Genomic DNA, 12152 nt, shown 5'->3' on the forward strand with positions numbered 1-12152 from the left:
AAAAATAATAATGGCAATTCTGCATGACTTGCTGTCTTTAACAAAAAGAATTCTAAAACTAAAAAAAAAAAAATTCAGCATTGAGACTATCATTTGATAATTAGAATGAAAACTGAAATTTACATTTCTTAAAATCAGTTTAAATCTTCTGAATTACACAGAAAATGGCAAAAGATGGTACTTTATTGAAATGCTGGGAACAGGCTCACTATAGCTCAAAATCTACCTATCACATGGAGAATTATTAATGGGCGTTCTAAAGCCAAAGGTCTGAAAAGTGATGGGAACATTTCAGAAGATGCTAACAACTTTGACTGTGGTGATATTTGAGGTCAAGCCCACTAGAAGCAGAGAGTGGAGGTGGGCAGGTTGGCTCTTCCATCACAGCACATTCTAGTACAGTGGTACTAATTGAATCATTGTTTACCATTCTGAAATTTCCCTTCTGCTTGTTAATAGGATTGACATGCAGTGTACGATCTCTGCACTTTCTTCTTTGAGCAGCTTTCTGTATCTTCTATGTTAGGTATATACCCTTTCCTAAAACATTCTTTATTGAGACAAGAAAGAATGAGAGGCTACTACTGTATTTCCAGGGCATGCAAGATTGCTACTAGGTGTATCCTTTCTATATTTCTAACTTGTATCCATTTACTCACGTTATAATAATGTCCTCAGCAAGATCCAACTACCATGGGGCATTTAATTCTCTGCCAAATAGGACAACGTATTCTTTTGATACATAGCCTCTTGCCCTTCCCCATTTATCTTCTATACTTTTCACCCCCCCACCTTCAAAATCATATAATATGTGGTGTTTTGTGACTGCCTTTTTTTCACTTAGCATAATGTTTTCAAGGTTCATCTATGTTGTGACATACATCAGTACCTCATTTCTTTTATTGATGGATGATATTAAATGGTATGATATAACACATTTTGTGTATCCATTCATAAGTTGATGGAAATTTGGGTTGTTTCTACTTGTGTTTTATGAATAATTCTGCTATGAAAATATGTGCAAGTTTTTCAGGAGTAACCCTTACTCTTATCCCCAAGAAAGCAACTCGTTCAGGGACCATCAGGGTAATTTGTGTAAATGAATGCTTCATTAGACACACAGTAAGAAAACCTCACATATACCAAAGATTGTAATCTACTATTTACGTATCAATTAAGTGCATTTATGTTTTCATTATACCTAGTCCTGTAAACAGACATTCCCATAGAATGCTGTCTGGTTGATAAATATTGGTATAACTATTTGAAAGTATTTGTCACAATTTTAAATGTAAATTCCCTTAAATAAATATTTCTACTTCTAGGAATTTTCCCCACAAATTCAAATAAATGGCCAAGAGAGTATAGCACTAGACATAAAATGTATGCCCCAAAGCTCTAATTATTTAGAAAGCTAATGACTGAAATGGAAAACTAAATTTCCTTCTGGGTCATTTATTAGAAAGGGGAAGTATAAATTACATTTATATTTCTTCTTTTCATGTATCTGTCCTAGTATGGTAGTTAATAGGATTTTATTAATGGTTTTGTTACCTCTAAATAAACCACGTTTCCGAGAGCTTATGCACAGAATATACGGAACTGTACTCTGAGGGTCTATGGTGATGTGTCGATCTCCCGACACTATTGGAACATTTGAAGATACCTAGAAAGGAGAATTCAAAAGCAACAATTACAAAATGTCAACATTTACATGAAATTAGTGTAACAATCTGAAGCACAGAAAAAAACGCAAACTTAATTTAAATACTTCCATTAAAACTGTTCATTTCTAAATGAAAAGCAAATCAAAAAATTGATACATACAATAGAAGAAAAATCTGAGACCTATGAAAAAATAGAACAAAGGAAATGAGTCTTAGAAAAAGAATAATGTTTATTTTCTGTTGCTACTTGTAGCACGATCATTGATACGTAGACAATCTGAGTATCTTTTATAGGCCATGCACCATTTTCTTTATGCAATTTGATGTAAAAAAGATGAATCATTTCAACGAATTTCTGTATCCATATTAATACAGCATATAAAGACTATTTAAGCATCATTTGACCACAACCGTGGTTAAATCCATCTTTCAGAGTACTGAGTAGTTACATCTCACCACTCCCACTGCCCAGGCAAACACTAATCTGTGTCTCTATAGATTTGCCTATTCTGAACAATTCATAGAAAATAAATCATATAATATGTGGTGTTTTGTGACTGCCTTTTTTTCACTTAGCATAATGTTTTCAAGGTTCATCTATGTTGTGACATACATCAGTACCTCATTTCTTTTATTGATGGATGATGTTAAATGGTATGATATGACACATTTTGTGTATCCATTCATAAGTTGATGGAAATTTGGGTGTTTCTACTTGTGTTTTATGAATAATTCTGCTATGAAAATATGTGCAAGTTTTTCAGTGGACATATATTTTCATTTCTCATGGACATACATCTCAGAATGGAATTGCTTGGGCATATGATAACTCGATGTTTAACCTTTTAAGTTGCTGCCTTCCAAACTATTTTCCAAAATAGCTGCACCATTTTTCCTTCCCACCAACAATGTGTGATGGTTCCTATTTTTCTATGTCTTCTCTCAAATCAAAGTTCTTATTGTCTTTTTGATTATAGTCTCCTAGTGAGTATGAAGTGGTGTCTCAATGTGATTTTGATTTATTTCCCTTAATGACCAATAATGTGGACTATCTTTTCATGTGCTTATTGCTTATTTGCATATCCTCTTTGGGAAATGTCTATTCAAACTCTGCATATTTTTAAAACTGGGCTACTTGAAGCCAAGGAGATTTACTGCTATGTTTTCTTCTATGCTTTTTAGTTATACCTATTAAATTTTGGTCTACGATCTATTTTGAGTTTATTTTGCACATTGTATGAGTAAGATCCACACATTCATTCTTTTGTACGTGACTATACAATTGCCCTCAGGACCATTTTTTAAAAAAACAAACAAAACACTATTCTGTCTCATTGAATTCTCTTGGTATGTTTGTCAAAAATCAATCTGCCATTATTATAAGGGTTTATTTCTGGACATTCTATTCTATTCCATTTATCTACATGTCCACCTTATGCTAGTACACCATTTTCTTTAATATTACAGTTTTGTAGTTAAGGGTTTGTAATAGGGTTTAACATCAGAAAGAAAGAGTCATCCAATTTTTTTTTTCCATATCTCACAAGATTGCTTTGGCTGTTCTGTGTCTGTTGCATTTCTGTATGAATTTTAGGATTTCCTTGTCAAATTCTGCAAGAACGTCATTTGGGATTTTGATAGATACTGTGTTGAATCAGTATATCAAGTCGGGTAACATCACCATCATAACAATAGTAAGTAAGTCTGATTCATGAGCATAGGATGTCTTCCTATTTATTTGAAATTTATTTAATTTCCTTTAATATTTTGTAGATTTCAGTGTACAAGTCTTGCCCCTCTTTTGTCAAGCTTGTTCCTAAGCATTTCATTATTTTTGATGCTATTGTAAATGACTATTAAATTCATTTTGGATTGTTCATTGCTAATGTATAGAAATGATTGATTTTTGTATATTGATCTTGTATCCTGCAAATCTTCTGAACTCATTTATTAGTTTTGATAGTACAATTAGTGGATTCCTTATAATTTTCTATTAAGATCATGATGTCTACAAATAGAGATTGTATGATTCTTCCTTTTCAATGTAGATGCTTTTTATTTTTGTTCTAACTAATTGCAGTAGCTAGTACCTTCCAGTACAATATTGAATAGAAGTGGCAAGAGTGGAAATCCTTATCTTGTTCCTGACCATAGGGATAATCATTCCCTGTTTTATTATTAAGTATGATGTTAGTTGTGGGATATTCATGGATGCCCTTTAGCGTATATGAAATATTCTCCAGGATAGGCCATGTCTTAGGACATAAAAGAAGCCTCAATAAATTTAAAAGGGATGAAATCATATACAGCATGTGTTTTTAACAATAACGTAACTAAATTAGAAATCAAAACTGAAAAATACTGGAAAATCCTTAAATAGGTGGAACTTAAAACAACATAGCCCTAAATAACCAATATGTCAAAGAAGAAATCCCAAGGGAAATTATAAAATATTCTGGGCCCATATAATGAACGATTCCTTGCTTTTATTGTACTTTTCAACCCCAGAATTTATTTTTTATAATTTCTATATATTTATTGATATTATCTGTTTATTGAAACTTTTCGTTGATTCTTCAGCAAGATTCCTTTTCATGCATTGAACACAGTTACAAAGGCTCCTTTAAAGTCTTTGTCTGCTTATCCAACATGTGGGCCCCCTAAAAGTAGCACCTAGTAACTGCTTATTTTCCTGTGTATGGGTCACTTTCCCATTTCTTTGTTTCTTTTCCCTTTGTCTCATACATTTTGTCGCTCTTGTTGAAAAAAATGGACATTTTATATAAGGTAGTATAGCTATTTTTGAAATCAGATCACTACCATCCCATGGTTTGTTTTTGTTGTTTTGTTCTTTGTTGGTTTAGTGACTTTTCTGGACTACTTCTATAACTTCTGCATTTGCTGTAGTGTGTGCCCACTGAAGTCCCTGCTTAGTTAGCCTAGTGGTCAGCAATCATTTGTCACAGGTTTCTTTGAATGCCTGGAAACAATACATCATCTGCCCTTTGTCTAGGAGCACTGTGTATGTGTTGTGCCATACTTTCAGCAATCAGGCAGTTTAGATCTGCCTTAGCCTTAATTTCCAGCTCACATAGTGCCTCTGTGCCAGCCAAAGATGAGAGAAACTGGCACCCTCTCAGGTCTTTCCTGGGCAAGCACACAACTCTGCACGTGCACGTAGCCTGCATGTTCCCCAGGGATATGAGAGCTTTTAAAATCCCCTAGAGACATCTCATTCCTCAGATATTCCTTTCAAGATTTTGGCCCAACTCTTCCTAGCTATACATAACTGTTATTGCAGCCACAGGCAACTGCAATGCTAAACAATAACTGTTGAATATTTTTGGCAAATGTCCTGAGGATAGATATATAGAAATATTAGGAAGACCTGGAACATGTGAACAGTATTATTAATATTTTAATGAAATAACATTTAATTAATTCAATAGGTAACATCTTTAATTATGAAAGATCCTCAATGAAAATGTACACTCTATAAGTAAAATAACCAGATTCTTCAGTTTTATTTGTGATAGAAATAAAATGATAGAAATATAGACTTTAATTATTGTTGCTTGTGACAATAATTTTGTTATGGATAAAATTGCACTTCTACATTTAATTAGATAAATATAGTTAATATAGCATAATTTTTATTTTTAAAAGCCTACATTTTAAAAAGTGCATTCATTCTAAATAATAAAATTTAAAAAACCTATAGACATCATCTCTGCCACAACAACAAAATGAAATAACCACTGTTAGGAAATTACAGATTTTTCCTTAACCTGTTTTCATCGAATACTTAAGACAAGATTCCCTGTTCACCAGTAAATTCTGGAAGAGGAAACTAGTGGTGGAAAAACAATTTTTTCCCTTATTTATTGATAGCAAATTGAAGTAGTCATAATTTTTTTCCTCCCTCCCTCCCCCGTCCCTCCCTCCCTCCCCTTTCCTTTGTTTTAATTGCTACCCATTATGTTTGTATCTGTTTATTAAACAAATCTTCCTTAAAAACTGTTATGTGCTTGATAACTAATATTTATGCTAGGTATAAAACTGTGGCTACAAGAGGCATGCCCTTTTCTCACAGTTTACAATCCGGTGGAGAATAATGAACAGGTAATAGTAACATGATGTGGTATGTATGATGGTGGAACAGGCACCAAAATGCTGGGGAAGCACATGAAAGGCATCTAATCCAGGCTTATGGGAATAAGGAAAGATTCTTGGAAAAGGTGGCATCTAAGACTTACCCTAGAGAATAAAAAGGAGTTAGACACAGAGAAATGGAAAACAGGGAATTGAGCAGAGATTTCAAGACCGTAGCAAAAGGAAATGATGTAAATGATATAAAGGCCTAACTGTTGCTGGAGCCAAAAGTAGTGAGATATGAAACTGAGCAGATAAGCTTTTGAAGGGCAGGGAAAGCCACTTCAGGGAGTATGGACTTGATGCTGAAGAGATGACATTAAATGGTTTTAGTAGGCGAGTGAGAAAATGAGATTTTCACTCATAATATTCACTCCATTTGTAATCCAGCAAGAAAGAAGAAAAGCAAAACAAGTGTTTTTCAAGATTACCAAAAAAAAAAAAAAAAAAGTAGCAGGTAAACCCACAGAATTTCCAAACTTTGGCAGTGCCCTCTAAAAATGAATTCAGGTACCCCTGATGGATAGATATTTGAAACTTGTTTCAAAGATTCTATTAGGCACACAACAATTTGTAGATAAATCTGGGAGTGGGGGTGGAGACATTTATTTTAGGATTGGCTGAAACAAATCAAGTAAGGAGGGCTAAGTACAAAACTTCATAAACAATAAAGATGTAAATTAATTACACATTTCTTCACATTTCCACTATTATTTACACTGGTAAATGATAGAATATACTTTTGAAATTTTGTACCTCTGGATTTCACATTAAATGTTAAACTCTGTTTAAAAATTTTTTTGAAACTATCTTTTATAATCATGTACAATTTGTTCAAGTGAAAATACAAATGACTCAAGTAGATTTTAATATGTTTTGTAATTATATGCTAATCCTTAGACACAAAACTTGTTTGGTGCTAATTGAGCTTTAAAATCACAATGAATTTAATAGCTGTTAGACTAATAAAAATAGAATTCTAAACATTCTTTATGTGACATGGCTTCACCTAGTTAAATAAAATTAAATGTTTTTAAAATTTCATATAATTAAATATACTCCTGTTGAAAACACTGTTATACTGAAGAAAAAAAAATCTTACCTTAAATGTTACCTTGTTCTTTGTATAATTGGGCACCATTATGGTTCTATGTTCCGTGATCCCCACTTTACAGTTTATAATGAGGTCTTTCAAGGCCAAGGGTTTTTTGCCAATCCCTTTTAAGTCCATGACACATTGTATACCATCTATTTCATTTTGTAGAATAAATTTGCCCTGTGAGAAATCAGCCAAATTTCAGCTATCCAGGAGTCACAGTTCAGTGCCAAACAACTTCTGCTATCCTATTAATCTTGAATCTGATTAATGACATGAACTTTCAAGGAGGTGTTACCCATTGACTTTTCCAGTTAATGTACAAATACTTCTAGTAAATGAATAAAGATGAATTTCCTGTGAAAACCTCATAATTTCTCTTTACTTTCTCCGAGTACAGAGTTTATAAAGACATTCTAATACATCGTGTGTTTACATCCTTGTCAAAGAAGTATGTCTTCAGAAAGTATTTTCTGAAGCATTAACTTTCTTATTGAATAAAAACAAAAGGAGCAATGATCTTACTTTTTTAAATGTGTTATGTAAAAATAATCTAGATACATGAGTCAGTACTGGCAGCTAATGACATTGTGACTTTCAGAATGTTTATCCCTGAAGTTAAAACATTTATTAGAGTTTCAAGCAGAGTGGACACTAATAATCAAATTCATGAAAATATAATGTTCTGCAAAAAGATTTACAATAAATTATATAGGTTAATATCATACATTGGTTTATTGACATATTAATACTGGGGAAAAATATCAAAGAGTTCATACCACAATCTCACATTCCACTACAGGTTTGAAAGTGAGAGGATACGGCACTGTTTCACCTGGTCTGACATATAAAATAGAAGGTCCATAAAAGTGTTCTCCTTCTATGAGAGCTTGACATTGCCATTCATTGTCTGTTGTATTAGTCTAGAGCATGAAAAAAGGTAGAAAAATATCAGACAGATGTTCTCTATGAAGTTGAATTACATCTTAATTCTTGGTGCTTTTCATAAAATTATACATTGTATTTTTAATTGTATTTCTTAAGAATCACTACTTGAAAGTCATATTTGTTAAGAACTATCAAAAACATGAACAAAAGACACAAGGACGACTATATACACCCTTTCGATGTCATACGGGAGCATTACCTAATAGATTGATCCATGGTACTTAATATCTAAAAAAATATTGCTTTGTTTGTCTAATTACTTTTAAAATGATAAAACGGCCTTGGAATCACACATTCTACTCCTAATAATGGTAATAAAAAGTGTTCTAACTGGTAGATTTCTTAGACAGCAAAGCTTACATACCTCATCAGAGAAAATTTTTGCACTCTGAGCAGACTTCTGTTATATCTTTAATAATTAAACAAACAAAAAAAACCCCATTTCTCAGCCTAAAAAGTTCAAAATTCCTTACAATTATATTACCTTCTCCTATGCTGTATTATCACTTTGAGTAATAGATATACAAGCTACAGCCAATCATTGTTCTTTGTGCCTATGAACCCATCAAGTAAGTGTCAAGATTACAACTGAATTTGGAGTACAGTGATCTGAGAGACCGTAACTCTGCTTGGTTTAGCCAGGAGGCATGGCTTTTGAGTAGGAATTTGATGATAGGTTAAGGAAGTTGTAGCTAACTTTTTTAAGCAAAGATATCCCGCAGAAGTGATTAATCAGATGAATAACAGGTAACACTTACATTCAGGAATAAAACTCAGACATCAATGTAGAGAAACAAATGGCAACAGATAATGCAATTAGGAATTGGTAATAGTTCCAGACAAGAGGCTTGAAGGACTCTAATTGAGGGGGTGGCAGTTGGAATGAAGAAAAGTACAAAATAAAATATTTGTACTTACTATTGGAATATCCTGGGTAAGGACTTTAAAAGCTGGTGCTTCAAATTTTAACAGGGCCTGTGGATGTACCTCATTTACCACACCTTCAATGCAATAGAGACGCACATCATAGAGTGATGTCAACAAAATTTTACAAGGGTAGCGTCCAGGTCTAACAGGAAAAAATTGTACAGGAACTGAAAAACATCCATCTGGAACTATCAAAAAAAATTAAAACATAGTTTAATAATTTTAAATGGCATAAATCCTAAAATTCATTTTGGGGTAAAGCAATATTTAATATTATTGTCCTTAGTTGTATAATCTAGAAGAAACTAGGTTATACTGAGGTAACACACTAACCCTAAATCTCCAGGTCATAATAGGCAAGTGTATTTATCAATGACAGAATATATCCTGTAGAGGTTAGAGGAAGGTCTGCTCCATGAAGTCACTCAGGGACCCATGCTGAGAAAGATACTACTATCTTGCAGCAGTACCATCAGAAACACCTCTCTTCCTTTGCTGACAGGCCAGGGGAAGAGGAGTGACTAGAAGTTTGCCCAAGGGCTTTTGAGTGCTCAGCCCAAAAGTAACACACATTACATTTAGTTGACAAGAACCAGTCACATGGGGGCTGAGAAATAAGACAGATATATGGAATATTTGATAAGCACTATTGTCTGCCAAATTTCCATAACTTATGGGTGCTCTGTCCCATAGCAATCAAAACAATTTGCAACTTGACTAGCAGATAGAAGTATGCTTTTCTTAGTTAGTAACCAAGGGAAACACAAAGAGACATGTACATAAATACTTCTCCTATCACCCTTTTATACCATCTACCTTAAGTTAGTAGCTAATATCATTTCCTATGATGGGCAGGCTATCTATGCTGGTCCTTTCCTATTAAGCAATACTACTTTTTCTTAGAAGGTCACCATTTTCTTACTTTCATGAAATGAGGAAATAGTTATAAAAATCTGTCCACCCTAGAGTAGGATGCAGTATAACAATGTGATACAATTTCACTGCTAATCCCAAAGTATTTCAGAAACAGATAAAAAACAAATGAAAAAAAAAATGTTTAGGGCCAGCACGGTGGCTCAGGCAGTTAGAGATCCGTGCTCCTAACTCCGAAGGCTGCCGGTTCGATTCCCACATGGGCCAGTGGGCTCTCAACCACAGGTTGCCAGTTCAATTCCTTGAGTCCCGCAAGGGATGGTGGGCAGCGCCTCTTGCAACTAAGATTGAACACGGCACTTTGAGCTGAGCTGCCGCTGAGCTCCCGGAGCGTGTCCTCTCAACCACAAGGTTGCCAGTTCGACTCCCGCAAGGGATGGGGGGCTGCACCGCCTGCAACTAGCAACGGCAACTAGACCTGGAGCTGAGCTGCGCGCTCCACAGCTAAGACTGGAAGGACAACAACTTGAAGCTGAATGGCACCCTCCACAACTAAGACTGAAAGGACAACACCTTGACTTGGAAAAACGTCCTGGAAGTACACACTGTTCCCCAATAAAGTCCTGTACCCCTTCCCCAATCAAAAAAAAAAAAATCTTAAAAAAAAAAAGAAAAAATACTACTAAGGGTAATGTCTGCAAATATACTCCCTATAAAAAAAAAAAATGTTTAGAAGCCTAATTCTGCAAAGAAGTTCTCTGAAACCAACAAAACAAATCAAGCTTATCAACCAATGGACGAGAGAAGTAGTATGACAGTAATTGGTTATCGTTTTAATTCATTCACATTAAACCTCAAATGTTAAAAATGTAAAACCTGTTTTCAAACACACTGGAAGTCTGCATGCAGAGAAAAATCAGTCACTCCTGCAAGAACATTAACTGCTTTAAATAATTTTCAAAACAAATTGAGGGTCTGTATGTGTGTGCTATAATTATACGTTATGTGCTATATATTATTAAAATATCTATATTAATTATATATTATATGGCATACGTTGCATTCGATATCGCTGCATGTCATATATTACATATTCTGTATAATGTTAAATGCTGTGTATTACAACACACTAATAATGGATGACATCTGAAATCTATATGACATCTAACCAAAGTCCAAGATTCTCAGCTGGTCGAAGGAGGAAATAAAGGCTGTCAGAATGTTATTTTTATTCCATCCTTTTCAAGTACAAATCTAATTTTAGAATAAAATTTTTTCTTGTCAAAAAGGACTCTAGGCATATTCTGTCATCTGTTGTTCAATCGATTACTTTCATTCTGAGAGAAGTATTAGAATCGTGGCAACATCATTAGAACAAAACAGGTAAGGTAATGATTTGATCAAAATCTGTTGCTTTATTAACAAAGAAACCTCATTTTTCTCCTGCATGAACAGACTAAAATGAAAATATTTAGATTAAGTAATTTAAATAACATTAAAGTGCTTAGAATAGGAAATTTAAGCAACTCAACAGTAATTATTATTTTCAAAGATAATAACTAGCTATTTAATAGTAAACAATAATTGAAATGCACACATTCAAGGATAAGGCCTCTACAAAAGCTTTGTTATATACTGTTCCCTTTTCCCTAAAAATATTCATTTCCTAATGAAACTGAATCTGAAAGTGAAACTCAAGGTCATTCTTAAGTATACATTTTCCTATTCATGAAATGTTTTGAGTAAACACCCTAAGGAATGCACAGTGCCAGCCCCTCTCCCTTACAAGTCCAAAATCAAATCCATCATAAAGTGGAATTCATAGAAAAGATGGTTCTATTTTTGAAGATGTTTTGGTAAAACAATGTTTCTTTCTTGAACATCTCAAATAATTGAATTGATTCATGCCAGAAACACGAGTAGGACTATTATCACATATTACCAACAAGAAGTCGCTTTTGGATTCAGGTATTCATCAGCCAGTATCCACACTCCCTCAGATGTAAAATAGCAGAGGTAGAAATTATCTTGGTTTTTAGAAACTTGGTAATTTTACTGGCCACATGGTGCCATCATTCTCTGTTAGGGACATGTTTTCTCAAAGTCCTTTCCAATTCCGCACTGTAGCAGATGCTGTCCATGCCCTGCCATGGCCCTTTCTGCATTTAAATCTTCCTTGTAGGTCAATGGCATTATGGAAAACTGTGACTTTGCCCTTGAGGACTTTCTCTGGTCATAGGAGGAAGCTCAGCCCTCACATGGATCAGGCCAGAAATGACAGTTAACTCCTGCAGTTGCCGTCCTCAACAAATAATGCATCATAAGGGCGGAAAAGTAACCCACCTTTTTTGTCCTTTGGTTGGAGTATCTGAGTGAATGCTACACTAACTCCTAGAGATCCCCAGTGATACTGAGCCCAAATTGCTAACATTGGCAACTGTTCATTTACACTCACTGGATTGGCTGCTTCTCATTGCTGCATCTCATTC

General features: G+C 34.2%; 1 protein-coding gene across 1 annotated transcript in view; it reads right to left on the reverse strand.

The window, feature by feature from the left end:
• The window catches only part of CFAP47 (cilia and flagella associated protein 47), a 374965-nt gene that overhangs the window by 108327 nt on the left and 254486 nt on the right, over positions 1 to 12152 (reverse strand). Inside the window, exons 46-49 of the mRNA XM_033099951.1 lie at positions 8782 to 8972; positions 7695 to 7838; positions 6922 to 7095; positions 1555 to 1666 (exon numbers count right to left, since the gene is read on the reverse strand). Of these exons, the coding sequence (XP_032955842.1) occupies positions 1555 to 1666; positions 6922 to 7095; positions 7695 to 7838; positions 8782 to 8972 (621 nt within the window). The remainder of the gene's footprint in view (positions 1 to 1554; positions 1667 to 6921; positions 7096 to 7694; positions 7839 to 8781; positions 8973 to 12152) is intronic.

This window comes from Rhinolophus ferrumequinum, chromosome X, assembly GCF_004115265.2.
Source record: "Rhinolophus ferrumequinum isolate MPI-CBG mRhiFer1 chromosome X, mRhiFer1_v1.p, whole genome shotgun sequence".
NCBI classification, from domain to species: Eukaryota; Metazoa; Chordata; class Mammalia; order Chiroptera; family Rhinolophidae; genus Rhinolophus; species Rhinolophus ferrumequinum.